A 27,206-nucleotide genomic window follows, 5' to 3' on the forward strand; every position below is an offset into this window, starting at 1 on the left:
GGCGTGCGCTTGCGCAGAAAATTGAAGTCGCTTCGGCAGCATTGGGGAGCATGGTAGGTGACTGGCTTCGCGCTTTGCAGGTGCGGGCCAGACCCCTGCGCGGAGGTCACCGCTCCGCGGCGGCTTCAAGATAACTGAACGGAGGGGCGGGCTGTTCTCGTCTGGGTTTTGAGGGAGGGCACGGTTGACTTGGAGAAGCATGGTATGAAGAGGGGTATGAGGAGCCCAGTTGGATCTCCGGGAGGGCAGCGGCGCCGGGTCAGCGGGGTGCTGACCCGACCAGAGGGCGGGACGGGGCAGTGCGACGGGTGACACCTGCCTGCTGGGCGGAGCCGACCCGCGTCTGAGTGGACAGTGACGCGGACTGGGGCGGAGCTGGCGGAGCTTTGAAGCCGTCAGTCCGGGGAGGTTTCTGGAAGAGGTGGAAGGAAGCAATCCACGGAAGGTGGTGCGCAAGGCTCTGCGGGGTTAGGATGGTTTGCGATCCGCAAAGCTCTCACTGAGGATAGCCCTAGTTGCCCGCTCTCTTCTGAGATCAGGCTGGGAATCCTAGAGATGGGGAGGGACCGACTGGATGCCGAGGTAGATGAGGGTTTGCCTAGTAGAACCGTGCAAAGACCTGGAGGAGCCCGGACTTCCCGTTCCTTGGATCTCGGGGGTAGCCTCGCTCCGAAAGGCTGCGAGCGGGTGGGAGCCGAGGAAAACAAGTTTTGTCTCTGTCCTGGGAGAGATGTCTGCTTGACTTGGAGTTTACGAGGGCTGAGGACAGAACCGCGGGAAGGGAAGAGAGGATGGAATGAATACCGACAAGGTCAAAAACGAAAAGATTTGAACCTAGAAATCAATTATGGAGAAGAGCAGCAGAAAGACTCCTCTGACCAGCGGTATCAGACCAAGCGGCCAAGCCTATACATGTGAACAGGAACTTCACGTGGGAAGGGAGCATTTTGATTTTATGCCCCCCACATGCCAAAGCACAGCCAACCTAAAGTGGACCACAAATCCATTTGACCAAATGTTTGTCCTATGAGCCCTTAGTAAATTGACCATATGAGGAGGTATTTTGCTAAGTGTCTCTGGAAGGACATTTTACAGATGCTTTCTAAAATCTTATATAGGAGTACCCTTATGCCTAGGTTGTGTGTTGATATGGAACCTTTTCATACCAGCTCCTGCTGTTCAGAAGGTCCACTCGTCCTGTTTTCTGTGTTTCTTATTGATTATCACTTGCTGAAACAATTCTAAACAGCTACCATTGTATGTGAGGAACTGTGTTGAGCTCTGTGGGAGACTATGAAAACTGCTTCTAGCAGCAGACCACTGTAAATTTAGTTTTGAAACATCTGAAATAGATGCAGATAAGTCACTGGAAGTGTTAGGCAGAGAATGCCCTCCCCTCCCCCAAATAGTTGTCCCTGAAGGAGCTCTGCTAGTCTCTTGGTCGTGGGTTGGTTTTTTTCCCCTAAATGTAATATTTTATTGCAATTTAATTGACCAAAAGGGTAAAGTAAAATCTGCCGCTCCAGCCTGAAGTGTTGGCTCAGCACTGAAAAGCAATTGCTTGTTTTCCAGAGGATCTGAGTTTCTAGCATCTGGGTCATCAGCTTAATTGCCTGTAACTTGGGATTCAGGAGAACCAGTGCTCTCTCCTGCACATGCACAGAGACACACGTGCATGCTCTCGCACGCGCACACACACACACACACACACACACACACACACACACACACGCACGCACACATTGGGGCACATACACACAAATTACTTAAGTCCTAAAAGGTCCTGTGCACTTTAAACAGAACAGAAACCCCCACCCCCACCCCCATACTTTGGCTTCCTTGACAAGTTGAGCACTAACGAAAGCCACTGCCCTGAGCAGACCCTGGCATGGATCTCACACCCGAGTACCCACAGGGATGGACCTGGCGCCTTCTCAGTTTTCCTGTAAATTTTTGGTTTGTGAGCCTTTTTCATAAGAACATTATCACCAGTTCCCACTTCTTCCCATCGAACCCCAGTTCTGTTAACTGGTTTTATTTATTTATTTTTTTAATGCAGAGCAAACACTCATCATGAGGTGGGCATGTAGAGGTCAGAAGGCATTTCCGTGGAATCAGTTCTTTCCTTCCCCTTTTGCAGAATTGTGAAGGCAGAACTCAGTTGTCAAGCTTGTGCAGTGAGCACCCTGAGCTGCTTTGCCAGGCACTTCCCTTTTTGCGGGGGTGTTGGGGAAGACCATAAGGGGTGTGGAGGGTCTCAGTATGTATCCTTGGCTGGCCTGGAACTCACTATGCAGACAGGCTGTCCCCAAACTCAGAGATCGATTCTCTTCTGCCTCCCAAATGCTGGGATTAAAGGCCTTCGCCACCACACCCAGCATCTGTGTAAACGTTGAATCTGTAACTAGCATCAACTGTAGCTAGCATCAACTATGTGACTGTGTTTCCAGATCCTTGCCCTTCCTTCATGGACATTATTGCTGCTCATGATAAACCATCACGTTGGTACTCTCCTGAAGTCTGCGATTCTGTACAGATAAGCTGATTTTAATATATTGGAGGGGATCTGATTATTTCCCTGTCTTGACTTCCGCCCACTCTTTAACGAACGTAAAGGTAGTTCAAAACGTCTTCAAGTGCCTGACTTACACATCTCACACAGAGGCGAAGCTAAGTTGTCATACACTGGGGGAGGCTTACAGGGCAACTTCAGGAGTTATATAGCTCAGAACGGGGTACCATCCTGTCTTCAGGATGTCTACAGCTTCCTGATGTGTAACTTTCTGTGGTGTTACACTCGTCAAATAGTGTGACTGCTCCAGAGATGTTGCTGATGGGTAGTTGTGGAGGTTCTTGCTTGCTATTTTGAAGTTTTCTTTCGGTGTACAAGTTTTTGGTCATTAGTTAGCATGGTCCCGATACTGCTCACCCCCCACCACCCTTCTAGTTCCAAAACACTTTCACCACCCCAAAGAAAACCATGTACCCGTAAGCACTTCCAAGTTCCTTCCTCCCCTTCAGCCTTGGTATCCACCAACCTACGGATTTGTATATTCTGCACATAGCATATAGCATTTTCTATGCAGTCCGGCCTTTGTGTCTGGCTTATTTCACAGAGCACAGTGTTTCTGCGAGTCACATTGTAGCATTTGTCATTGCTTCATCCCTTTTTATGACTGAATGATACTCTGTGTACACCAAAATTAGTTTTATAGCCATAACAGAACTTGTAAATCTAGCAGTAACAGGTATTTCACTGTAAAGATACCTTGTCTGTTCCTAACAGAGGGCGATTTGGGGACTGCAAATTTGTCTTTCTCTTAAGGCTTTTTACATATTTCTGGCTATGCCAGTCTTCCCTTGGGGGAACTGTCAGATTCATAAAAAGATACTGTCTCTATTAGTTGTCAGGTGGCAATGAGAGTGTATAAGATCTGTCCTAATTTAACTAAATTTGATCTTACCTAAGGACGTACATTGAATCCTTTGCCTATTCTCCTCTAAAGTCTAGTTTTAAGGGACACTGTGTAGAATATATTCCTTCAGAGCCTATATTGAGGCAGCAGAATAGAACCAACACACCAGCAGCTGCTATGTAATGTTTTATTTGCATGTACATAGTGTCTGAACTGCTGTCTTTACTCTTCAAAGCTGAGCATGTGTGAGAAACTATGACTGTGGCCTGTGGTGTTCGCTGTCTAGGCCTCTGTCTCAGGAACCCCATGTATCTTTAATAATTGGAGTTACAGGGTGCTTTTGTGTATATCACACTTATAATCATGGGCATCAGAATTTACCAAGTAAGGTGTGTGTGTGTGTGTGTGTGTGTGTGTGTGTGTGTGTGTGTATGAGTGTATGAAGTAAATGTATTTTCTAATTTATAATAGTGGGACCAACTGTCAAGAGCACTTGGCCGCTCTCCTAGAAGACCTGGGATTGATTCCTAGTACCCACATGGCAGCTCACAACCACCTGGAAGTCCAGTCTTGGAGTATCCAGTGCCTTCCACTGGCCTCCAGGGATACTGTACACACATGGTGCTTAAACATGTAGCTGGCAAAACTGTCATACACATGAAAATAATAAAAGTGTCAAAGAGCTTTTACAAATAGGCAATAGGGAATCTTTTTTTTTTTTTTTTTTTTTGCCTTACGTCTCTGAAAATATCTTACTGTCCAGTATTATAAAAGATAAGCTCTTCTGCTCGCTTCAGCAGCACAGACTAAATTAGAAGGACACAGAGATTAGCTTGGCCCGGTGCGAGGATAGGGTGCAAATTCATGAAGTGTTCCCCGTTTTTTAAAGAAGGTATCAACCTTTGCTCGTCCTCTCATTGTATCACAAATCACAGCATCCCTGGATGCTTCTCCTGTATACTCCTGAGGAGCGCATGAGACTGGTGCCACATACCTACAATCTTAGGAAGCCTGCTTCCTCATCGGGAGCCCCAAAGGTCTCAGCACCCGGAATCGGCAGTGCCTACTCAAGCATGGCGTCTGCTGGGTTAGCAGTGGTGTTTCGACATGAGCATACGTTTTTGTCTTAGGACTCTGGAACGTGCTCTGTTTGTTGTTGGTTTTTACATATTTACAGGGACATTGCACACGTCTTATTCCAAAAGGGGCTATGAGGACCATTCCCTCAGGGTTGAGGCCAGGAGCATAGGACTACATGCATCCATTGGTAGACTTTTACACGTTATTACAAGAGCTTTCCCTAACCTCGTCACGTTTCCTTCTTTACTGTAGCAGCTAGGAGGCTCGGGGCCTGCTTTTCATCCCATTGCCAGCTCACGGTATGCATGCCTTTTACCCTGACCCTATTCTTACCGCCTTTCCCCCTTTATTTCTTCATCCGCATCTTGCTACTCATTATGCGTTCCTGCAAGTTAAACTTTATTCAGCATTGCTGTAAATTCTCATCTTCATTTGAACAAGATTAAGTGTGATCCTCTTATGTGAAAATTGTTTCCTTATTATCGTATGTAGCTTCTGTCGGGGCTGGTGCTACAGCCCACAGCATGGCACTCCCACGGTGTACACCAGGACCCTGCAATAACACCACCCCCCCCCCGTACTACCAAATAAATAAAGAGACCTGTGTGCCCTGGACTCCGTTTTGATTTCTAGAACCAAGCCAGTCACTTGTGCTGTTACTCTCGCCGAGTTACTTAGAGAAGTAGCCGACCTAGCATGGAAGTCTGCAGAGCTATCCTGCGTCACCGTGGACTGCCTATAGCACTGTACATAGATTGGCGGTTTGTTAGGCATCGCCCCTCATCTCAAATACAGCCTTACTGCTTTCATTTCGTCATAAGCACCTTTCGTCAAGCTTACTGGGGCACTTTAGTTACTGTCTCCAGTGTAGTTCTCAGTTACTTCTTGTTTCCATCAGCACGGTTCCGCTTTTAAACTAGGAAAACCTTCAAAACAACCGTGCTTCCAAAGTGTCCGTCTCTCCTGATTTATTAGAGCCTGAACTTAATGAAAGCTTCATGGCTCTGGGGGTGGCCCCCATGACAGCATCAGGCCCCCGTGTTGACCAAAGTCCTGATATATATTACTAAAACATTGTGCTCATGTTTTAAAGGGGAAAACTATATACAAATGGAATTGAATAGATAAAAATAAAGGTTTTTCTTTTCTTGATTTTTTTTTCTTATGATATAGCCCGGGCTAGCCTAGAACTTTCTTTGTAGATCAGGCTGGCCTCTGAAGATCCACATCTCTGCCTCCATGTGCTAGGATTATGCACCACTGTATATGGCTGGCTTGCTGATTTACTGTTTATTTATAAAGAAGGTCGGGGCTGGGGATTTAGCTCAGTGGTAGAGCGCTTACCTAGGAAGCGCAAGGCCCTGGGTTCGGTCCCCAGCTCCGAAAAAAAGAACCAAAAAAAAAAAAAAGAAGGTCCCCCAGTATATCAGTATATCCCTGGCTAACCCAGAATTCATTGTGTCGGCTCCGGCAGCACCGCTCCAAGCCTCAGTGTATTTTCTACCAAATGTCGTAGTCATTTCCAGAAGGCTGCAGTCTTCTGAACTGATGAAGGGAAAGCAGGGTTTTGCTTGCTGTTGTTCCGAAAGCTGAGTCACACAATTAGAAAAAATAAGTCAAGTAAAAAATGTGGACGTTAAGAACAGACTGAGCGGGGTTGGGGATTTAGCTCAGTGGTAGAGCGCTTGCCTAGCAAGCACAAGGCCCTGGGTTCGGTCCATAGCTCCGGGGGGGGGGGGGGGGGGGGAACAGGCTGAGCAAACACGGCCTCATTGGCTTTCTCACCTTTATTCTCCCACCCCAAAGCATAAACTTAAATCAGCTCAGAAGGACAAGGTCCGCCAGTTCATGGCATGCACTCAGGCTAGTGAGAAGACTGCCATCTACTGCCTGACACAGAATGAGTGGAAACTAGACGAGGCCACGGACAGTTTCTTCCAGAACCCAGAGGCGTTCCACCGAGAGTCTATGAAGAGCAGTGTGGACCAGAAGAAGCTGGAGCAGCTCTACAGCAGGTACAAAGGTAAGGGATGGAGTAGCGGGAGGACGCTGGTGGGGGGCGGGGCCAAGAGTTCCAGATCCGCCCAACCCCTGGCGTGTTCGGTTCCAGAACCCACCCTCTAGCCAAAACGTTGGAGATGAGGGAGGAAGTCAAAAGATTGATAACAGGCGAGCTCTCACCTGACCCCTGGATCCCTATCTCTCCATACAGTGAGCGCCATGCAGAGGGAAGTGCTTTGAGGCTACTGTTTGAGCCGTGTGGTACCTTATTAGCCTTTGTCCCACAGGCATGGTGGGGCTCTGAGGTACAGTAGAGTAGTGGGGCTGAGGAGATGGCGCTGTGAGTAAAGTGCTCGCAGTACAAGCGCGAAGACCCGAGTTCAAATCCCCAGCACTCACATAAAAGCCAGCTGTGGACACACACCAGCAACTTCACTCCTAGGAGAGTAGACACAGATGGATTCCAGAGGCCTACTGGCCAGCTAGCATAGCCAAAGCAGCCAGCTCCGGGTTCAGTGAGAGATCCTAGCTCGAAGAAAACTAAGTTGGTGCAGTTGGAAAGATAGAGAAGAGCACTTTCTGCTCTCACAGAAGACCAGGGTTTGGTTCCCAGCATCTACATGCTGGCTCGCAACCCTTTGTAACTCCAGTCCCAGAGGAACTGGCTCCTACTGGCAACAGGCATGCTTGTGGTTTAATACATACAGGCAAGACACTTATACATGTAAAATTAAAAAAAAAAACATTTGAAAATAATAACATGGAGAGTCAACTTCAGGTTGACTTCTAGCCTCTGCGCACGCACACACAGGCATGTGCGTTGATACGCGTGCACCACATAGCATACATTTCTACCATCATATATGAAAATAACGTGTATAATACTTAGATAACCAAAGGTAAGTATTTTTTTGTAGGGCAATCACTATTTGTTTTTTTTTTTTTAATTTGTATCTTTGAGCCAGCACCATGGTGATGTATTGTGATACACGACAAGATCTATTCTTTTGAGATTTTGCAGAAGTGTCTTCAATACACTTTATTATTTCATTTTTTTGATAGGCAGATTCCGAGTTCTTTCATCTCTAAACTAGACATACGAGGTAGGGAGTATGAATCTCTCAGCTGTTAAATGTGTGTGCATAAGCTAACTGAATCTGAAAAACAATTATTGTCCCACAGGATTAGAGCTGGCAAGTGGGATTACTTAAAAAGAGAGCAGTCGGTCGCGTTTCCGTTAGCAGGACTGTGAGAACTCTTTCTGTCCTTGGCACTGCTGTCCTGTGTCAGAGCTGGAGACAAGCCCTTGTCCATGTGCGTGTGACGCCAGCCTTCTGTCACTGAGCCTCATCCTCGGCTAGAAATTAAACCGCAGTCTCGGCTTTGGTTTTGCTTCTGGTGCTGATGCTAGAACCCAAAGCCTCAAGCACACCATGACACCCTCCCCCACCGAGCCTGTGCGCTCAGCCCTTAAATTAACGCTTGATGACCACATCCTTCATCCATGCCTTTTTCTTTCCCTAAAATCCAGAAACCTAGATTTTAAGGACGGAACTGTTTTCTGAATAGATTCTTAATGTTCTATGCCTGTCTCATACTTAGAACATGGCCGTTTGCTGACGGGCGTGGCTGAAATACTTGATGGGCCTGTGTAGGCGCAGTACAATTCTAACAGGGTGTTTGAGGATGGCTCTTCAATGTCGTATGACACCTCCCCCTCCCCCAATCTTAACCACAGACCCGCAGGACGAAAACAAGATCGGAATCGATGGGATCCAGCAGTTCTGCGATGACCTGAGCCTGGACCCGGCCAGTATCAGTGTTTTGGTCATAGCATGGAGGTTCAGGGCCGCCACTCAGTGCGAATTTAGCAAGAAGGAATTTGTGGACGGCATGACAGAGCTGGGGTAAGTAACTACTCTCAACTTAAACTCTTGACAGGGAAGACTAGTTGGAGCGTTTCTTTAACGACCTTTAAGTAGTAATTTCATATGCGTGTATTTTCTTTGTTATTAAATGCTTGGTCTTCATTTCATACTCAGGGTTTTATCTACACCTTTATTCGCGTTAATTCTTCTCATTCTATAAATTTAAAAAATGTCTTCCAGTGGGGCTGAGGAGTGGCTCAGTGGTTAAGAGCCTGCAGCGCCCCTTGCAGAGGGCGGTGGCTCAGTTCTCAGCAGCCTGCCAGGCTGTCCCAGCTGCGGCTCCAGGGGATCTGACCCCTTCGGCTTCCTCAGGTGTCTGCATACATGTGCATAATATACACATGTGTATGTGAGCGCACACACATGCACACATATAACTTAAATCAGCAAAACTAAAACTCAACATCTGTAAGCAGATTTCTTTCAAGTTTGAATGAACAGTGAACAGCGGGGTAAATTGTCTAACCACTCGTTATTCTATACCAAGTGCATAATGTGTCATGTTGCTGCATTAAATGCCAGTAAAATATTGTTCCGGTTTTTGTTTCTCTCTTTTACCTACAGAGTTAGGATTAATGACTTAAGATGTTACCCATTTAACAAATGTGGCAGAGGAGTAATGAAAACCCCCAACAAAAATACCTTTTTAATTACTAAACCTGTTCCGGGAGGTGTAAAGGCCTCCTCGCTCCACTTGCTAATGTCCCCGGCACCCTCTTTCACTGTTGATGCTCTGGAATCAATGGTTCTGAGTTGCCGGGAAACTGGAAACCAGTAATGTTGTCTCTGAAGCACACACCTTCCATCACTAATTAAGAAAAGACTCAGGGCTGGGGATCTAGCTCAGCGGTAGAGCGCTTACCTAGGAAGCGCAAGGCCCTGGGTTCGGTCCCCAGCTCCGAAAAAAAGAACCAAAAAAAAAAAAGAAAAGACTCCCTGCAGGCTTGCCTGCAGCCCAGCCTTACCGAGCCATTTGCTCAACTGAGGCTCCCACTCTCAGACACCTTTAGCTTGTGTCGAGTTGACATGGAAATGACCAGCACAACAGTGAAGGGAGTGCTGTCGTTAAACATTGTAGAATTCTGCGTATCAAACGCTGAAGAAAGAGGAAAGGGTGAGCAAGTAGTGAGGTTATTTATCTTAGTTAGGATCTCTGTTGGTTCGATAAAACACTGTGACCAAAAGCAGCTTGGGGAGGGTTTATTTCATCATATACTCCCAGGTAATGGGAGAGTTGGGACAGCAACTCAAGCAGGGCAGGAACCTGGAGGCAGAAGCCACGGGGATGCTGCCCACTGCTCACTCCCCTTGGCTTACTCAGCCTGCTTCTGCTGCTGCTGCTGCTTTCTTCTTCTTCTTCTTCTTCTTCTTCTTCTTCTTCTTCTTCTTCTTCTTCTTCTTCTTCTTCTTCCTCTTCCTCTTCCTCTTCCTCTTCCTCTTCCTCTTCCTCCTCTTCTTCCTCTTCTTCCTCCTCCTCCTCCTTCTTCTTCTCCTCCTCCTTCTCCTCCTTCTCCTCCTCCTCCTCTTCCTCCTCTTCCTCCTCCTCCTCCTCCTTCTTCTCCTCCACCATCACCTTCCCAGTAACAGCACCGCCCTTAGTAAGCTGGGCCCTCCCACATCACACACTTATCAATACCTTACCCCACAGACTTGCCTACAGGCCATCTTATAAAGGTGTTTTCTCAATGGAGAGTCCCTCTTTCCAAATGACACGTTTGTCAAGTTGACATGAAATTTGCAAGCACAATGTCCACCCATCCCTAACAGAAAGATAGAGCTGGGTAGGCGGGTGGGGTAGTAGTGACAGAATGTAACCTCCTCTAAGCTCTGGCTTTAATTTCCAGCCCCTGAAGATGAGAAGGAGGACCAGCAAGAGGAAGGTACAGAAAGCAGGAGGGTAAATCACCAATGTAGACAGAAGGAATTTAAAGGGGCAGGGGGTGAACAGTAATTTAAGCCAGGCATGGTGGCACATACAGATCTCTGGAGTTTGAGGCCAGCCTGGTCTATACACGTGGGTTCCAGGCCAGCCCCAGAGCTGTACAGTGAGATCCCCGTCTCAAAAAACAAAGAACAACCAAACAAACCCCAGTAATTTAACAGAAACTATTAAAAGGAAAACCTGGCAGTCAGCAAAGGCAGCTGCTTGTGCTTTAGAGACATAAAGTCAAGTAACATCACGAGTGGTAGACGTCACTGCAGAACTCTACAGGGAGTTACCACACACAAAGTTATGCCAGTAAGCTTGACAGCCTGTTTGAATAGAGAAATGGTTTTTAAAATACAGCCTGCTGGAAACTAACACGAAAGGTAGTAGGAAGCAGCGGTGATTCTGTGGCGCTTAAGCATTTCAACTGTGTCTTACTTCTCTATCGTTGTATAAGATACACCATGATCAGAGCAACTTATAAAGGGAACCGTTTAGTTAGGGGCTTAGAATCAGGGTCAGTGTCCACGAGAGCAGGACAAAGGTGTGGCGGCAGGAACTGCTGGGAGCTCATATCTTAATCAGCGGGTTGGAGGCACAGAGGTGGAGGGAGTGGCCAGTCTGACCCTGAGTGGTGCACTCCTCTAACAAAGCAGACCCACCCCCGCAATCCTTCCCAAGTAGTTCCACTGATTGGGGACCAGGTGTTCAAACACGTGAGCCTACTGGTGACATTCTCATTCATGCACCAGAGTCTATCATTTAATGAAAACTTGGGATATCTTCACTTAGCAAACTTTTAATGAAGGGAAACCCTAAGTTTTAAACAGCCTCTGCCTTCCTTCATAGAAGGAAGGTGATTACCAAGCCGGGTTAATTTTCATCCCCATCACAGCCTGTGAAAATCAGTTTCTAGAGGATTGTAGTTCTCAGTGCTAAAAGGATTTAACCTCTGGTAAGTAACTTTATGAAAATAACTTTGTAAACATGCAAAAGGGTAAGTTTTAAATTGTCACCAAATCAATAAGATAAAGGAAGGATTTTTTTTAGAGCATTTGTGCAAAAGAAAACAAACTAAACAACAACAAAACCCCTAACTCTTCACAGTTGTCTCAGTCAGGGTTTCTGTTCCTGCACAAACATCATGACCAAGAAGCAAGCCGGGGAGGAAAGGGTTTATTCAGCTTACACTTCCACATTGCTGTTCATCACCAAAAGAAGTCAGGACTGGAACTCAAGCAGGGCAGGAAGCAGGAGCTGATGCAGAGGCCATGGAGGGATGCTGCTTAATGGCTTGCTTCCCCTGGCTTACTCAGCCTGCTCGATTATAGAACCCAAGACCACCAGCCAGGGATGGCAGCACCCACAATGGGCCCTCCCCCACTTGATCACTAGTTGAAAAAATGCTTTACAGCTGGGCCTCATGGAGACATTTCCTCAAGGGAGGCTCCTTTTTCTGTGATAACTCCAGCTTGCGTCAAGTTGACACACAAAACCAGCCAGTAAAATCATATAAAACATAAACCAAGTAGAAAGACAGGATCCATTCTAGGTGATGGGAAAACTACAGCCTGCCAACAATGCCTGCCATCGGTGTGTCCTTAAGTCATTTATAAACTTATAAACTACGTATGTGTATGTGTATGAAAGGTTCCTGTGACAGAAGGACTCACCAAGTAAGCTGTGTCTGCACAGACCACAGGGTGAGCCTCGCACACAGAATGTAGATCCCAAGCTTAGGCACAGAACAGCATTTACATTCACATTTACATCAAACCATCAGGGTGGGAGAGAGACATAGGAAGCCAGAATTGGCCCTGCCTCCCTGGGCCTCCCTGGGCCTCCCTGGGCCTCCCTGGGCCTGGTGCCCACTGCCTAGGTGTTACCCCGGATGTGGGTGGTACCTGGTTCACCAACTGTTGGCTGCACGTGTGCCACACCCTGTCCGTGGAACATAAGTGTTGCAGTGACAGGTAGTCTGGAAGTCTGCAACTGTCTCCAGGTGCTCTGGGTTCCTTAGCTTGACTTCCCGTGGGCAGTGCCTGTCAACTGTCCTCCTCTGTTCCCTGTTGGGCAGTTGAGGCAGAAGAGACAGTTTGTTTTCACTGCCTCACATTTTTGCCTTATAGAACAACTAATGTTTTTACTGAGGTGTTTTGGTTTTTTTTTTTTTTTTTTTTTTTTTTTTTTTTTTTGTAGAGGACCTCTTTGTCTTGGTTTACCGAGCTCGGGGTGGAGTCCAAAGCCTACATATGATAGGTAAACACCACTACTGAGCTACACCCAGCCCAGGCTGATTACTGCTTTTAAGGGTGATTGATTACGTTTTTGGAGGAAAATCTATTTTTAATTTATTTTTAATTTATTTTTAAAACAATACAGCTGGGACACACCTTTAACCCCAGCTCTTGGAATGCACAGAGGTGGATCTCTCTGAGTTCTGGTCTATACAGTTCCAGAACAGCCAGAAGTACATAGAGAGACTCCAGTTCAAAAAAAAAAAAAAAAAAAAAAAAGTAAAAAGACCAGGTTTTATAACTCCTGGCTACTTGAAACTGAACTTGCGACAATGGAGAGGCCCCCTTGTGCTTATGCAATAAGGCTTCTTTCTCTCATATTGTACCACAGCAGTGGCAGTGGCCCAGGCCTGTGGTCGGTGAATAAACACAGACTCCATCTTGTCACTGAGCCACCTCACTTGGCCTCACATGGACAGAGTTACAGAGTAAACCATTGGCTGTGCGTGCTGACTGTGTGAAAGGAACTGCGACCTTGTTTTTACTGACTTAATAGCAGCACATGCCTTCCTCTCACACAGTCAGCACGCACAGCCAATGGCTTGTGTGCTTCCACAGCTCTGTAGCTATAAGACCTCCCCAGCCTTTGCAAGGGGACCTGGGAGACGAGCTGTGTCAATGAAGAGGGAATGCAGAAAGGCGGATCACAGGTAACGAGTTTCCCTCTCCTCGCAGGTGTGATAGCACAGAGAGGCTGAAAGCTCTTCTCCCCAAACTGGAGCAAGAGCTTAAGGACTCAGCTAAGTTCAAGGACTTTTACCAGTTTACCTTCACCTTCGCCAAGAACCCTGGGCAGAAGGGCTTAGGTGAGTACCACCTCCCGGTTTTGGTTTTGGGGTGTCAGATCTGAGTCATGTCGTCCGAGGGACAAAACCAGTGTGGTTCCAGCACACACAGCTGTGGTGACACAGTCTCTGTTCTTGGTTTCTGTCTTCTACTCATTCTCCATGTGACTGGAAATACCAATTGATAATGGCTTCGAAATTCAGATCCTTAGACTACGGACTAGTTTATGTTTCATGCTGTCGATCAGAGTTGACAGTGTGGATGTCTGGGACCTGTTCTCTGCATGGTGATTTCTCCAGCCATGCCTCGGAACAGCTCTGCCGTACACCAGGCTGCATCACAACTCCTTGCGAGGTTGTACAATCCCACAACATATGTGCTTTACTACATATGTACACGTCAGAGAAAATTTCAGCTTGAGGCTTTGATTTGGGGGGGTGGTTATTTAGTTTCGCGTCTGCGTAGCGGCTTACTTCTGGCTCATTTCTTCCTATGCACACTATCAACTGTGTATCCCCCGTGGTCTTTGTCGTCTCCCCTTCCTTCTCCTTTAGCATGGTACAGGTCCCAAGAGTCAGCGCGGCCAAGCGGCCTTCTCTTCCCGCGCTTGCTGAAGCAATCCCTTGGGGGTGGTGGGGTTGGTTTCTGCGTCTTGTCCGTTTTCTCTGGTGTCGGTGTTTCAATGCTGGTGTACTGGGCCACAGTGCAGCCTCCCTCTCCTCCAGGCCGATCTGCCTATGGAATGGCCGTTTCCCCTCTGAGATCATAGCACCTCTTCAGTCAGAGTGAGGGCTTCAGGAGCCACAGACAGGACAGCCTTCATGGCTACATTTAGAAACTTGTCTGAATAGATCCACTGGGATCTCATTTCAGGAGGCGGAATTGTCACCACTTCCTGTCAGAGAGCTGCTAGGAGGACCCTCAGGTATTGACCCCTACTCAAAAGATGCCAGGGTGAGGGGAGAGCTGTGGCTGCGGATTGCAGTCTCAGCCCGCCCTCAGCCTTAGCTCCCGTCTCCAGCAGGGAAACCAAGAGAGGTGCGGGTAACGAACCACCCCACGCCCATGGCCAGAGGTGAATGAGCAAACGTTGGGGACCTTGTCACTGCAGGCCCTGGTCCCTGCATATACACCACACAGGAGAGCAGCAGGGCCTGTGTGCCATGGGAAGGAAGGAAGGAGGGACAGGCTTCCTGTCTTCTGCCCTTTTTATTTCTCAGTGGTTTTGAGATTTATGCATGTTCGTCTCGTGTGTCTGGGTGACTTGCCCGTGTGGATGTCTGTGCGTCAAATTGGTGCAGTGCCCAGGAAGCCAGTGTCATGTCCATGTGGAACTGGAGTGACCGACAGTTCTAAGCTGCCACATGGGTGCTGGGGAATCATCTCTGAAGCCCACTACCCCTTTTTAGAGACCAACCCTTGCTTAACCGAAGAGAAGGAGCCAGCCAGATGACACACGCTCTCCTGCCCGGTGACCTGTGGCCAGTCAGTGCGTACTCTGGAGGGCTCTTGCAAAGCCTTCCTGGTAGAGTAAGGAAGCCATGGGTTCTCGAGGCAATATGTCTGCAGACCCAGGCATTGGCCACAGGATCCTGGGGACATTAGATTTTTGGCTGTTCCCAGGGATGTTAGTTAAAAAGTCAAAACGCAGGCCAGAATAGCAGCTATTCTAAAGGTGCAGTCAGGTGTTACGGAGAAGGCCGTGACAACAAGCACCTTACAGCAGTCCCTGTCAGCCTGTACATGGGTCCCCTCTCTCATCTCTGCTATTCAGACACTCAGAGCAGGATCTGATTTGAGGTGGTTGTGTTTGTTTCATATCACTGTGGACCTGTGATTCGCCACACCGAAGGCGAATCCGTGACAGGTAGTGGTCCTTCCCGAAGCTTGAGTCACCCGCTCTAGGCCGCAGACTGCTTTTCAGGCTGACTCCAGTCTCTTAAACATGGCCCCTGGGATACTGGCTGCTCCCTCAGTGTCTGCAGGACAGCTCAGGACTCAGCCAAGACTTTTCTTCTTCAGGCTTAGGCCCACCTGCTTCTCCAGGAAGCCCTGATGCTTTCTTTCAACAGTGGAGCCTCAGTACTGTTCCTGATAACCACTAGTACCTGTTAATGACTGGTTGATCTTTTCTCCATATCTCCTTAACAAGCAGAGCCTCATGCTGCTGTTTCTTTCTTTTCTTTTATTGGAATATATTGCTTGTACTAAATAACGGGTTTCACTGTGAGATTCTCATACAGTGTATAATATACACTATATTTACCCAGTATGACCTTCTCTGCCCCCGCACCCTTCCCTCTCGAATGGAGGTCAGAGGACAACTTTGTGGAGCCCGTTTTCTCTTCCACCCTTACGTGGATTCCAGAGACCAGACTCAGGGCTCTGGCCTGGCAGCAGTGACCTCCACGTGCTGGGCGTCTCGGTCGTCATATTCTAACACTCTTAATGGTGGATTTGGGTTGCAGATTGCAGAATTTTTAGCTAAGCTCTGTACTGTACGTTAATGTCCTTTCTTGTGCTTTGTGGCAAGGGCGTGAGGAGTCAGTAGAATCAGTAGAGTACACGTTTGTCATTTGGGATCTCACCCCTCACCCACCCCAGGATGGGGTGGGGGTAATAGTGTTGAACTAACTGTTTTTATCAACCCTGCTCCTTTAATTTGTGTCTCCACAGAGACTAATCACCAGTCCGCATGCCCTTTCTCTCAAGTCCTTTGTATCTGAACTTTGACCTCTTAGAATGTATTTGCTCGGGATCTCTTCCTCCTGAGATCTCTGGGATGGGTTCCCTTTGTTTCTAGTTCTGCCCCTATCTTAGCTTGGGCCTCTTTTGCTGTGATAAAAACACCACGATGGAGGAAAGAGTTTGTTTCAGCTTCCAGCTCCATAGCCCCACAAGCAGGGAAGTCAGTGTGGGAACTCAAGGCAGGAAGCCGGAGGCAGGAACTGACCCAGAGGCTGTGGAGAGCAGCTCCTGGCTCACTTCTCTGGCTTGCTCAGTTTATTTACCCAGGGTTGGCACCGCCACCAGTGAGCAGGGCTGTCCCACATCAACCAAGAAAATGTCCAACAGGCCAGCTAGTGGGAGCATTTCCTCAGTTAAGGTTTCCTCTTCCCAAATGACTCTAGCTTGTGTCAAGTTGTCACTAAAAAAAAGCAAGCCAGTTTCTTAACCTGATTTTTAAATTGTGGCTTATGGTGTTTTCTTTCTCAATGCTCTTTTCCCTCTTTTGAAGCTGAAAGTCACACTTTGACGCACTGTGGATGTGCCTGTGGTGAACTGATACTGCGGGATCACTTTCTGCTTGCATTCACTTTGTATCAGAGTGTTTAAGGGATCGAGCGTATGACCTCACACATACCAAATGTGCCTTACCACTGAGCTACATGCTGAGACCTGGCCTACTGCTATGTATTGTAATGCTAAATTCTGTACTCAAGGTCTAGGGCCATGAGTGAATTCTCACAGTTACAAGTTCTTGTTGTACAAACCTTGTGCCTTGATTTGAAACTACTGGTTAAATAAAATTGGCTACAGCCAATTACTGGAGAGATTTGAGGTAGGTGGGTTTGAAGTGATGTGGTTGGAGGAGGAGAGGCAAAGGGAAGAGAGGAGAAGGCCACTGCCATGAGGGGAGAGGAACCCTGAGCCCGTGGCCAGGAGAAAGAGCAAGTATCTGGGGTGCACCACTGGGGAGGCAGCCAGGCCTGCAGTTAGAAGCTTAGATTAGGGGTGACTCCCCAGTAATTGTCCAAGCCAAATAAAATAGCCACGGTCTGAGTCTCATTTATTTGTAAGCTAGTCGGGGATCAGCCAAATTTGGTTGTACTACACCTGCGTGTCTCGATGTTTTTAAGATAGAGTCTTACAATGTAGCTGTGACCTCCCCCATTTCCGAAGAGACTGAGAGAAAATGGCTGTTACATTTGAGGTCTGTTTTAATTCAGAGCCTCATCACCTCATTAAATGTTATCAGAATTTTCAGGAGCACACTGCTGGAGTTTTCTAGAAACTTAACAGAAGACTGGGCTTGGGCTCACTCAGGCTTTGGGTGCCTCTGAGACAATGAGGTGAAGGGCTGGAGAGCAGTGCAGTGGTCAGGAAAGTGCGCTCACTCCTCGAGGTGAGCTGCGTTTGGGGCAGGATTCCCTCTGCTGTACCCGCTCTACTTCATCCTGCGGGCCAGGCTCAGGTTTTCACTGCGCTTCTTCCTGAGCCCAACTGCAGCCACGCTGAGTCTGCACAGGAGTCCTTCCTCCGCCCCTGCACTGGAGCTGGGAACTAGCTAACACTTATTGAGCAGTTTAATTCTTAGAGGAGTAGCCTTAGTTTTCAATATGAATAGTCGTCTAGTCCAGGTTTGTAAGCATCAACAACCCCTTAGTGTTAAGTGGTTTTGAGAAAAGGGCCCCCTGAAGCCTCCGTGGGTGGTGGGATTGTCTTGTTTTTCTGTTTCCTTCTGATTTGGAACTTAGTTTAATAGTGGGGCATTAGAATTCCTTGAACATAAATCCTTGAAGCTGAGCTTGGTGGCTTAAATACACATGATCTGAGCTGTTGGAAGGTAAGTGGTTTGCTGTATGTCAGAGATAACGCACGCTTTTATAACAAGAGCCTGACTCAAAAGACCAAAGGCAAAAAAAAAAAAATGGAAGAAATCACTTATACTCGCTGATACTCTACAGTCTTAGCGGATTCCTTCTATTTAATGAAGTGAGATATCTTTGCAAGCTGGCATTTCCTTTAACTTCTAAGAGTTTAATTTGTCTTACAATGCGTTATAGCTTGAAAATATAGAAGTCTTAGGGATGCCTTACAGGTCCCCATGTTCTATTTCCTGCACAGTAACAGTTTCAGTGCCTTCTCGAACGTCAACAAACACAGATACAGCGCACACTGAGGCAGAAGTGGGCTCATTTCTGTGAGTTTGAGGCCAACCTGATCAAGTTCCAGGCCAGCCAGAGCTGCATAGTGAGACCCTGCCTCAAAAAAATTTTTTTAAATTAAAAAAAAAAAAAAGAAATAGATTCTTATTGCTTACCACAGACACACTGCTTGGGTTAGTTATCATGCATAACAAGAGCTCCTAGTCGTTGGGTCAAGGACTCCATTGGACAGCCCCTCTGATGAACATTCTCGAAGGGCATTCCAGCTAATGGCTGGGCTGGGTAGATTTTACTTTCTGTGTCCCACACCTGGGCTTTTTCTAACAGAAGGGACCCACTCGTATATAAGCGTGACCACTCAGTGTGTTCATGTTTCATAGGAACGTTAGTTCCCTAGCATCTTTGAAGATGTTATAAATTAGACTCTAAAATCATTGCCTACTTTAAACTTATAAAATTAAGGCTGAGGATTGTAATTTCCTTGTAGTACATTTGCCTAGCATGCATAAGACCATAGACATGATTACCAACATCACACAGAAAAAAGGAAAATATGATGAAATATATGTTGTATTTGTGAATAGTTCACCATAAGGGTAAGAAGGTACAGGCCTGATATAGTTAATCTCCACTTTATAAATCTCCATATCCTCAGGCAGCAGAATTAACCAGTGACGTCTAACACAAATTTAATGATTCCTTTACTGGGGACAAAGGGCTGTCTTTTATTTCTGAGAATGCTATTGTCTATTGGAATCGATCGCCAGAAAGCTAAAAGTTACTGAGTTTGTTTCTCTTATCCAAGGAAAGTTTTTGAGGGTCCTCTCAAAAGACTGAATCGCCTTATGGCTGCAAATTACATTAAAAGCAGAATGGTCAATTCAGTCCATCCAGAGCACACTCGTGTGCCTCATCTGTAAGGAATTGATTGGCACAGCAGAGACAGGCAGGCGTGGCCTGCGTTTCCTAGAAGAGGCAGCAGAGAGCCTCACTCTCTTCCTCCCTGTGTCTGTGTCTGTGAATGCCAGGGTCATGTTGCGTACACTATTGGTGGTTTTGAGACAGGGTTCTTCAGTCACCCACACTGGGCACATAGTCCTGGTCTCTCTGGCGTTGACCCGGTTGCAGTGTTTTTATGCGGTAACATTCTTTATTCTGTGCCTATCGGACTGTTCACCTAAGCAAGGGGGTAATCAAACTCTTCTGGACACGAATGTGTATGTGCACACGTGCATGTATGTGCACCCATGTGCCTGCTCCTGGGATCACTCTCAGAGCCTTATACACGCCTCAGCTTGCTTCCTTGGTTTAACACAGACTTAAGCATAGTCATACAGGCCACCAGTGAGTCAGCTGCCTTCGAGGCTCTCAATTTTCAAGGAAACGAAGTTTTATACTAATTTTTTTTCTTTCTGAATAGAGTACACTACTTGTCCTGTGGAGTGTCCCATTCTGACTAGCCTCACCTTCTAGCGTTTTCTTTATGGAGTTTTTGTTTTTTAGACATTCTTAGAAAGAAACTGATGCTAAAACATTCTCATACCAAGGTAACTGTGGCCCCGGCTTCAGTCCCGAGTCCCACTGCCTGGCGATTTTGTAGTCATTGTTTTCCAAATGCCCGAGCTCACTTGGATAACGTGACATCTATACGTAGGAATATTAAGTGTTGGAAACATTTACCTCCAGTCACATAACCCGTGCACATTCAGCTAAGGGACTTTATACGAAGGGTTCTAGGATGAAAGCTAACCCAGACGCAGCAGGATTGTGAAGTGTGCTGTAAGACTTTGAAGACTTTCCTCTCCTTTCTTCTCCTTTCCACCTCATCTCCCTCTGTGAGTGCTTTACATCACTGACATGAGTTGAATATAGATCTCACTTAATGTCCTTCCCAAGGGCAGGATGTAGACTTAGAAGCAGAACAAGACTTAGCCTCACACCGCGGGTCCCATAGATAAGGCCTAGCAAGCCCTTCCTATGCCATTTCTCGGACCTCTCCATCCTGTCCTTCTTTCCTGAGGAGACTCCAGCAGGCTTAGGTCAGCTCAGGCCTGCGGCACACACACCCCATAAGCCCACAGCGAGTAAGAGTCCTCTATCCAGTGTTGTTGCCGCCCGATCATCTATCTCTAGTTTACTAGCGTTGGTGATGATCAGCCTGGATGTCTCAGACTAGAACACGGACATTAATACCTGTCCAAGTGGGATCACACCAGATTCAGGGCAGAGCCTAGACAAGCGCTTCATTGTGCATTTTGTGTTTAAACTACTCTGTTCCCTTGATAGAGTTGTCAGTCTGCTTTTCACAGTCTGACAGACATACATAAATGTAAGTAGGAGACTGAACATGGCTATCGTTTTATCACCTATGATGAGCGTAGTGATAGAGACTTGCTGTGTCTTCATAATGCTATACTTTAGCATAGAAAAAGAAGTCCTTAAAATGTGCACTGAGCAGAGAGTACACTGCTACTCCAGAAAGGTCTGACCGGAGATGCCGTTCCAGTGTCTCCTTGAAACCCAGAGTTCATTTTCCATTAAACACGCACCATTAAAACAGCCCTCACAGCATAGATTTGTTTAAGAAGGAAGAAGTCACTGCTTTCTAGTTGAGGGAGAGGATGTTGGCTTTGACTGAGAAACAACCTAAACTTTTTTAAAATACCTTCGTGGTAGCGAAAAAGGTTTTCTCTGTGTAGAAGTTTGTCTTCACTGTGCAGTGAGGAATTCAGAGTCCTCAGACCGTCCAGTTTGCTTGTGATCCGATGGTTCTGAGACATAAGCCCTAGCTGGCATATGATCAGGCATATGGTTAGGTCTGATGCACGTGGGACGCAAGGCTCCAAAACTGGCTAGTTGGGGACGACTACTTGCATGTCCATTAAATAATCCACAAGTGCTCCGTAAGAAATTCCACACCATTTCCAGAAACCCTGTGACTCTCGCAATCGGCCCTCCTGTGACTGCGGGGGAGGATCGCCACACAGTTATTTCTGTCCCAAAGGAAAAAAGACTGGGATTTATTAATCACCCTCCCTTTTTCTCTCTCTCTCTACCCTCCCCCTCCCCCTTCTCCCCTCACCCCCCATTTCTCTCTGCCAGATTTAGAAATGGCTGTTGCATATTGGAAGTTAGTATTGTCTGGAAGGTTTAAATTTTTAGATCTTTGGAACACATTTCTGCTGGTAAGTGACCGTTTCTTACCTTTTGTGCCCAACCAAGAGGAAGTTTTTCTTATTTAAAATGCTAAGACTTAGGCTCTGCATGGGGGGTACACATGGTTAATCCCAGCAAAGGCAGGATTAATCTCAGGAGGGCAAGGCAGGCAAATCTCCGTGAGTTCAAGGCCAGCCAGGGGGACATAGTGAGCCCTATCTCAAAAACCAAAATAAGTAAATAGTAAGTAAACAGCTAAGACTGAACACCGCCATCTGGCTAAAGCTGAGCACAGAGACGTCAGGCGTCGGGCAGGGGGCTGCACAGCTCAGCCGCTCAGAGCTGCAGCAGACGGAGCTGATCCGAAGCTGTGCTCCAGCGACTACTTTTCCATACTGCTGCTTTGTCAGTCAGCTGTAAATCTCAGCAGCCCCTATCCTGCCATCTCCCCTGAGGACTTCCGAACACAGTACCAAGGAACTTCAAATCCACAAAGTACCGGAACGTGTGGACTGGATCCTGTCCTGAGGTGCCCTGCCACCATGTGTCTGCAATCTGACACTATTTGAACGTGTGCCCTGCCACGCACAGCTGGACAGGATGCTTTAGCGGGCGCTGTGGCCATGCTGGACCCTGTGTTGTAGGGACAGCCAGTTCAGCCATGAGCTCTCTGGAGTGGAGTGTGCAAGAACGTCTTGGATCCACAAACGACATTCCTGGTGACAGCAAGGACACCCAGACCTTCATGTCATCTAGACAATGAAAGAAGGCTATGCTTCCCACGGCACATCCGGTGGCCCACTTGGGTCCCCAGCCAGCTTGCACTCAGCCCTGCCATGGGCAAGAGGGCTAGCACTGGCTTCGTGTCCAGGGCCTCATCCCTCCATGTGTCGTGTCACTTCCGTGATGCTCCGTGACTGATGGCGCAGTACCCAGTTCTGCCTCTTCTGGTTTTGTGACACCAGGGATGGAACCCCTGGCATCACACATGCTAGGCAAGTGCTCTGCGTCTGAGCTACAATCCAGCTCAGTTTGTCTGACTTGAGAGTTCAGGCAGGTCTACACCTGGGATCTTCCCGCCCGGCCTAGCTACTGCCCGTTCCACCCGTTCTCATCTTGCTTAACACCAAATCAGAGACGTTCTCCAGAGAGCTCCACAGCCACATGTCTAGAAATGGGGAGGTGCAGCCCACCCACCTGCCCTGCCACTCCACATCCTGGAGCCGGCAGAGCACTAGAGCAGAAGCGGCACCCCTGATTGGAGGACTGATGACCATGAGACTGTTTACCCAGAGCACAGAGCAGGACAGCTGATCACGGTCAGACCGCATGTGGGCTCTGGTCAGACCAGGAAGGACAGACACTAGAGACAACTGACATATAGCGATTGGTGTTTTAATATACTATATGAAGTTCTCTAAGAATAAATTAAATAAGTAGGCTTCCCCAAAAAAGAAAGATTTAAGACAAGGACTGCCAAGATGGCTCAGCAAATAAGGGTGCCTGCCACCAAGTCTGAGGACCATGGTCTGATCCCCAGCCCCACACAGTAGGAGGGAACTGACCCCTGACCTATACACATGCAAGGAAAGAGATAAATGTGACAAGAGCATTGAGGTAGACTGCATACACGTATCCGGCTCAGCAGCAGGCCGTCTGCATTACACGTGTACATTGGCATGTAACGGCTGGCGTGACAGTGCTGTTCGAGTTGATGTGTGCTCTGCTCTGCAGGCAGTAAGGGGAGAGGCAGCTGAGACTGGAGCCCTGGAGGCCCAGCTTTGCCTCAGAACTGCCTCTCTGTGGTAGAGACATTGTATCAGTCTCCATGCTTCTGATACAACTAGAATATGAAGTAACTTTTTTTTAGGTAATTATCCCACCTAAGAAACACTGGAAGCATAGCTGAGGAAGTGAGACAAGGGCTTCCATAGTATCCCACCTGACTTCCTCACAGTTCTGTTCAGGAAGTGGGGAGGGCGAAGACGTTCAGAGATGCACAGTTTCCAGTTTAAAATGTGTTTAAATGCAGCAGTACCCTTCATCCGGACATTCGGCACCTAGCGCATACTGTTGATGAATGGACGGTTTACCCTTACTTGTGATGGTTTTGCGTTTGTGCCCATCACGCTCAGGAGAACCACTTACTAACGCAGCGCCCCAACCACTGTAGTACCTGAGACCTAAGATCTGAACCTTAACCTGGTGGCTGTTTTTCTCTTATGTATTAGGAGCATCACAAAAGATCAATTCCAAGGGACACTTGGAACCTTCTCCTAGATTTTGGAAACATGATTGCAGACGATTTGTCTAACTACGATGAAGAAGGTACTAGAAGTCGTAGGATTCCACAGGGTTACCAGAGACGCTCCCTGACTAGCCCCAGAGCGAGGGGCAGACACTGACCCAGAAGGGCTGCCCACCCACAGGAGCAAGCGCAGTGGACCAGCTTACGGCCTCGTCAGCCCCTATAGCCACATAAAACGTGGTTTGCAGATGCTATCCTAAGCCTGGACTTATTCCCCTGATGCCAGAGAACCTCACATCAGACAGTTGAGACCCTCCCACGCAGTAGCACTGCTCCCCGGGAGAGGGGCCTGATCTAGGTGGCTGGTTCCCCTCCAGTGTAGCGTGGCCTCCATCTAGGACATCCTATTCCTCATGGCTGTGGGCAGTGCCTGCCGCTAACAGCATTCAACTCACACCCTGCCCCTCATCTCAGTGTCCTCTCCGCTCACAACAAGTGCCTAACGAAAGCTTGTGTATGCTTGTGGAAAGGAAGGTAGTTGAATATAGACAGCTCGGTTTTCAGGAACCATAACTGTCTGTGGTAAAATTAACTGCTCTGCCGGAAGACAGCTAGCACGAGAGGCAGTGAGTGCCGGTGCAGTGGAGGGGCCGTGAGCCGCGGTATTCTGCCCTGGATAGATTTGGGAGGCTCTGGTAAGGAGTCAGAGAAAGAATGACTTGGGATTAATGCTCCTTGGCCCTTAGGAAGCAGTGGGCCCGTTCATTAACATTCCCAGCCGCAGATTCTAACTAACTGTCTATAGATTGGCCGAGGCCTGAGAAGCCACCATGTAGGCTTGGCCAGTGAATGTGGTCTCAAGGACATTAAACCCACCACTCACTCACTCACCCTGCTTCCTGGAGCAGAAGTGACTTCACTGAGTCGTGCGATCAGATGCAAGTCGCATAAGCCTCAGATTACTTTGTTTCTTTAGATGTTAGAATTGGGGAAAGAATATTTTCAACATAAAAATACTGGCATAAGACTTATTTTAAAAATCTGTTTGTTTTCCTTCAGGAGCATGGCCTGTCCTTATAGATGACTTTGTAGAATATGCACGGCCAGTAGTCACAGGAGGGAGACGTGGCCCTCTCTAGACGGAAACGCCAGAGACGCCAGACAGAGGGCATGTCCTGGAGGAGACGGCTGCGTGGGTTGCTGTGTGCATTTGTCGCTGACCTCAGAGTCTTCCTCATCCATTCATGAAGCAAATCCTCACTCTGCTTAAAGGCTGCAGTGGCTGACAGCGCAGACACGAAGAAGCTCCTCGGGGCGTGAGGGACATTGGCAAAGCTATTGCTTTAGGAGACGCCTGCATGACTTGTCTTTATAGAGAGCAACACAGACCCTGTTTGCAGGGCTGAAAGCATGTTGTTCAGTTGATGACGTTAAGGTGAGCACCAGCCGTTTCCAAACTGGAATCATGTTACAGTTATGCTTCAAAGTAGCATCCGTGTCCCCAGAATGATGTGTCTTTTATACAAGCCCAAACCTCTTGAAGATGGCCTTGTCAGAGAGCCCACTGCTTTTAATCTTGGTATTCAAGATGGATAGTTTTAAATCATCAAATCTCTAGATTTACTAGATGTCTTGCTTTCATTTTCTCTAGAAGATACCGTTGCAGTTTGCACGGGGTGGGGGGGCACAGGACGCAATCCAGCAGGTTCATATCAAACTGTTTACAAGCCGGTAGGCCTGGTTCACTTCTACTGAGGTTACTACTATTAGGCCTGGATGCTGCCTCCTGAGAAGTTTCTTATTTTTTTAATATATTTTATATTTAAAAGGATGTTTTCCATGAGAAACACTTCTTTTTGAGTGATGAATTAGACTTACAAATCATTTGCACCAGTTCCCGTCACCCGTCTATGATGTCTTCAGTGCCCAGTGTCCAGCCCTTCGAAAGCCATATGCATTTGGAAGAAAACATACGTCATCCAGAAAGAATCCACACCCAAAGCCCTGTCTCACTTGTCTGCACCTGGGATTGTACCGTGTCACTGTGCCGTGTCACCATCTGCTTTTCCGGTGTTTATCTGGTCAACGTGCACTCATGCACACAGACACGGGGGGCCTGGATACTACATGCTCATCTGGTGTCAAGCTTCGAATATCACTGTGCTGACCCTACCTCACACTCGCCAAGACTCGGTGTCACAAGCGTGCCTTGCTGCCCAGCCTCCAACATGGCCGTGCTGGGCCCACATCAGGACAGGGGACTGGTCAATGTCTGTACACAGAAAGCGCGTCCCAAATGTGCTCTTGGGCAGCTCTGGTAATGGGCCATGCTCCTGTGCAGGAGACAGCTCTGAGGCATGCGTGCCCTACGAGATGGACTGTTGCTAGTGAACAGGAAGCCAACCCCTCAATGTGTGAGATGACATCACTAGTGGCCTGTCAACACAGGTCTCTAAAAGGACAACCGGGACATCTTTGAGAGCATCCATAACCAAACTGACTTGGTGAAAACCTGGAAAACAGCCTTCTTCCAGGCTTTGTGGGTTCCTGACTTGTAGTTAACTTCTGTTCAGAGAAGTTTATAGATACACAAATAACTAAAATCCGAAGGTCTGCAATACGTTCTTATTTTTAAGATTTAACATTCTTCAGGGAAAGGACCAGTGATACGATTCAGCAGGTTCAGGCACGTGCTGCCCAGCCTGACAGACTGAGTTCAGTCCCTGGGAACCACACGGTGGAGGGGAGTCCTCTGACCTCCACACATGTGCCGTGAAATGCATGTACCCCACACACACGTGTACTCACACAATCAAACAAACAGACATACATACATAACTTTAAGTTGTTAAATCCTGTGGGATTGCCAGTAGGCCGTGACACACTAGTCATTGATAAAGGCTTTGCAAAGACTCGTGCTTTCTGTTCTATTATTTATACTCGAATTGTGCATGTTACAGAAGTGCTGAGAACTTCAGACATAGTGAATAAAATACTTTCCCCGGTGTTGTGATGCCCTTTTTTTTTTTTTTTTAAGATTTATTTGTTATGTATACAGCATTCTGCTTGCATGTACACCTATACACCAGAAGAGGGCACCAGATCTCATTACAGATGGTTGTGAGCCACCATGTGGTTGCTGGGAATTGAACTCAGGACCTCTGGAAGAGCAGTCAGTGCTCTTAACCTCTGAGCCATCTCTCTAGTACCAATGCCCTTCATTCTTGGTTGCACAAATACCTACCCATGCACATCAAGGCCCTGGTCTTTGCCTTGGAGCAGCAGAAGGACCCCTTGTAGCCATAGTAAGCAAGCCCTTGCCACCCTGCGTCCTCACTGGGTAAGTATCATGTTGGAGACAGACATTCCCCCAAGTCCCTTTCTCAGCACAAGTATGCTGGAATGTAGGGGCCGTATCTCAGAATATACGAATAAGCTACAGTTATGTGTAGAACATATTTATCAAACACAACAGGTT

General features: G+C 47.5%; 1 protein-coding gene across 6 annotated transcripts; it reads left to right on the top strand.

Annotated features, from left to right (window-relative positions):
- The first annotated feature begins 23 nt into the window (after positions 1 to 23).
- On the top strand, positions 24 to 26,734 carry Dcun1d2 (defective in cullin neddylation 1 domain containing 2). 6 transcript variants are annotated; one of them, XR_015639579.1, is made up of 8 exons: positions 24 to 53; positions 6,303 to 6,519; positions 8,236 to 8,404; positions 13,325 to 13,455; positions 21,427 to 21,509; positions 23,712 to 23,808; positions 24,788 to 25,163; positions 25,558 to 26,734. XR_015639579.1 is itself a non-coding variant. In NM_001134798.1 (7 exons), the coding sequence occupies exons 1-7, from the start codon at positions 51 to 53 to the stop codon at positions 24,865 to 24,867; spliced, it is 780 nt and encodes a 259-aa protein (NP_001128270.1). In that variant the 5' UTR covers positions 38 to 50; the 3' UTR covers positions 24,868 to 25,495. The 6 variants fall into 6 exon arrangements, 3 of the variants coding, with proteins under 3 accessions (XP_087445291.1, XP_087445292.1, NP_001128270.1); XR_015639580.1 differs by lacking the exon at positions 23,712 to 23,808; NM_001134798.1 differs by lacking the exon at positions 25,558 to 26,734 and having other exon boundaries at positions 38 to 53; positions 24,788 to 25,495.
- Positions 26,735 to 27,206: the final 472 nt, after the last annotated feature.

This window comes from Rattus norvegicus, chromosome 16 (assembly GCF_021556685.1).
Source record: "Rattus norvegicus strain SHRSP/BbbUtx chromosome 16, alternate assembly SHRSP_T2T, whole genome shotgun sequence".
Lineage (NCBI taxonomy): Eukaryota > Metazoa > Chordata > Mammalia > Rodentia > Muridae > Rattus > Rattus norvegicus.